Below are 3,409 nucleotides of genomic sequence, written 5' to 3'. Positions count from 1 at the left end.
TTTATTCAATTTTCAACTTTTATCTCATCTCATCTGTGTAACTAAACGAGACTTAAATCAATTCAAATTCCTATTGAATTGATCCTAATCTGATTAAACATTATCAGTATTGCATGATTTCATATTGTGTTTTTGTCAATTGCATATCGAATAATCTTTTTTTATTGACACTGAGTGTCTGGGAAAAGCATCCTGACTAATCTCGGGAGTGGCATATCGATTAAAAAATTACCAACCCAGGTATAGTCAAGTGGGAACAACACCTAGCAAAAACCCCTCAATTTGATAATCCTCAAACCAAATTGAGGGATCAGTTGTTAGCCCCTGATTGCTAAATTGGCATGACAAATAAGACGTTATTTATTACAGGAGTAGTGCTACAGTCACAAAAAGATCTCATAAAAGTAAACTCACAAATTAGTATGGTTCATACGATAGGTTATATCTACTTTACAATCTAACGTATTATATCAAACCACGTCAGTTTGTAAGTTTACTTTTATGAGATCTCTTTATGGTTAAAGCATTTCTTTTATCACAGACCCAACTGTTTTGTCCTTTCTTCCCCGGTAAAAATGGAGCGCAAGCAATTTTGCAGCATTAAGGGGAGATTCATTCATCAAAGGCTTGCTAGTCATCAAACTTTGGCCATGTATAAATCAAATTGGAAGTATTGAGCCGCCTCCAACGTGGATGGAGCTGATGATGGATCCTGTTAACCTACTTCAGGACATGTATTTTTTGAACAAAAAGAAAAAGTTTCCAAGTACATATGCATATCTTATAACTGCTTCTATTATTTAACACTGCAACTTGAGCCAGGCTATTGAATTATAGGCAACCTTGCAGCTGATGTGTCGGGTAAGATTAGAAAAGGTAGAGGAATATAATAATACTGGGGAATGATTCTGTAATGAATGGAATATCCCATGTAAATAGTTGTCAAAATCACTGTAAATGTGGTTAATTAAACAGTGTAAGAGAAGAATTCAACCCAGGAAATACACAACAAAGGGAGGTTTTAAAGGAAAAGGGAGAAAATTAAGCACCAATGCACCATACACAAAGACAGTTGGTTATGCCAAGTATGAGAAGTCTTATCATGTACAATGTATTTGGTTCACATGGTCAAGGAGAAAACTTTTAAAATTTTCTATTTTAAAGTTCTATTGGAAATCTTTTCCCAATGCTAAGTTCTATCCCCTTCAACATTAACCATGTTCTATAAGGTAGGAAGCTATATTTACATTGAAGTTACAAGAAAAAACTACTTATAATTGATTCGCTAACTCATCCCTTCGCCCGCGCATTCGAGCTCCCCAGGACAAATTTCCACCAGCATCCTTGTTCATGCTTCTCCTCTTTAGCCCCGATAGCTGAGCTTGCCAACGGTTCTTCCACTCGCCTCTCTCTTCCATTCCCTGATCATCAAGGAAGATTGATTCGAATATTGGTAATAAAGTGAAAACAAGAGTCGGAAAGCCCAAGAACTAATTTTTCCAAACACAAGTTCTTAGTAGAGCAAGAGAGAAAATGACAAGAGCCTACAGAATACAGAGAAGATGGAACCCCTTTTCCTTTCCGGTACCAACTAAGAAAACAGAACGGTAAAAAGAACTGAAAGCTCGCAAATTTAATGGAAACTAAGAACACACCCATTTTTAAACAACTAAGTATATAATCTATGAGTTACCATAAGCACCATGCTTCAAAATATCCAGTGAACTGCACTGAACTAAACCAAACTTTTCTTGAGATTGATGCAGGAAGTATCTTTCCATAATCGAAAAATAAATGCTTGTTTGGTAGATTCAAAGGAAATAGAAATATTGAAGACGACAAACCTAAGAATTAACAGCTTAATTAAAGAATATCAGAAGTAATCTTGAGAACAAAATCCCAACAGATGTGAACTGAATAATATTTTTTTAATGTTTAGTCCAACAAAGTTTGGTGATTATCTTGTAAAAAAAAACAATATTTTTGGGATTAACCAACAAGAGTCAGAAGTCCTACATTTCTTCTGATCAGGCATACCAATAACAAAGATATCAGAGTGAAGGATGCAGAGCCATCCATGGTTTTTTTTCCTTTTTTAATATTTGAAACCCTGATTTGCCCAACTTAATGGTGCAACAAAGAGATACAGGGAACAAGACAAATTCTTTAAGACACAGCTGAGGAATTTATAAACGATGATGAGTAAATTATATGCATACTGAAATCAACATTATCCGAAAGTTCCTAAAACTCCAACGCCCATTATAAATCCGTACAAAATTTTAAAAGAAACACAAATGAACAAAGATGGCAATATAAATAGTTGAAAGAAGTGAATTCAATGAACTGAACCCCAAACCCAACCATCTAAAGAAAAATTAAAATAATCCCATAGAGAGACAGAGACAGAGACAGAGACAGAGAAGAGACGCAAACCTCGTTGCTCTCGTATTTTCTTCGAGCCGAGAACACGAGGTGGAGACCTTTGGCCAAGTCTCTGTCATAGAGAGCTCGCCTTCCGGGATCCGACAAGATCTCATAAGCCTCTTGGACCCGGATAAACCGCTTGGTGTACTCCTCGGCCTGGCCGGGCGGGGAGACGTCCGGGTGGTACTTCCGGGCTAGCTGCTTGTACGCCTGCTTGATGTCGACCAAGGATCCGGACTCGGGTATGCCCAAGAGCTCGTAGAAGCTCAAACCGGAGGCGGCGGCGGCCTCCTCGGTCATCAGCCCATCATTGACGGCGGCCCTGGCTATGGTTCTGAGCGACACAGCAGGCATACAGGTGGCGGATACGAGTTTGGAGGGGAAGAAACTAGAGTGGGAAAAGGAAAACCAGGAATTCGAATTGGGTATGTTAATGGGTCGTGTGGTGGGGAGGTGGAAGAAGCGAGACTCGCTTCCTTGAATCGGTGTCAAGCCGTAGCAACGCATTGCTTCGCGCGCTCTGTTTGTGTGCGTGGATGTTTTGGGATGTTGTCTTCTCTTTCCTTGTGAGGCCGTGCAGGGGACTGCTGATTTATTTATTTAGTTATTTATTATTAATTTTTTGTGTTTGGTTTTTTTTTTTTCAAAGATATATTTTTGTTTTCATTGAATTTTCAAGGTGGGGTTTATTTTTGTGTTGGAGAGTTGCGGGCAAGTTGGTGTCATGGGTGGGGCAGAGGACAAAGGGAGAGAGAATAGATTCAACTAGAATTGGAATAGGAATAGGACTGTTGTCCCGTTTTGTGTCAAAGAAGTGAATATATAGATAAAGGAGGGAAAATTAAATAAATTAGAATATTACATTTTCACAACGGATAATCATACACATATAACTATTTTATAATTATTGTATAACTTATTTTAAGTCAATCAATATAATTGTGACACTTTATTAAAAATTAATTTTAATTCTATATAGTTA

At 37.7% G+C, this 3,409-nt stretch overlaps 1 protein-coding gene across 1 annotated transcript; it reads right to left on the bottom strand.

The window, feature by feature from the left end:
• Positions 1–1,076: 1,076 nt before the first annotated feature.
• On the bottom strand, positions 1,077–3,008 carry LOC121239702 (chaperone protein dnaJ 20, chloroplastic-like). The gene is made up of 2 exons (XM_041137001.1): positions 2,437–3,008; positions 1,077–1,421 (listed from the first exon to the last, which is right to left on the bottom strand). The coding sequence occupies exons 1-2, from the start codon at positions 2,932–2,934 to the stop codon at positions 1,272–1,274; spliced, it is 648 nt and encodes a 215-aa protein (XP_040992935.1). The 5' UTR covers positions 2,935–3,008; the 3' UTR covers positions 1,077–1,271.
• Between the last annotated feature and the right edge of the window lie 401 nt (positions 3,009–3,409).

Source organism: Juglans microcarpa x Juglans regia, chromosome 1D, assembly GCF_004785595.1.
Source record: "Juglans microcarpa x Juglans regia isolate MS1-56 chromosome 1D, Jm3101_v1.0, whole genome shotgun sequence".
In the NCBI taxonomy this organism is placed as follows: domain Eukaryota; kingdom Viridiplantae; phylum Streptophyta; class Magnoliopsida; order Fagales; family Juglandaceae; genus Juglans; species Juglans microcarpa x Juglans regia.
This window is presented reverse-complemented; position numbering and strand designations above follow the sequence as displayed.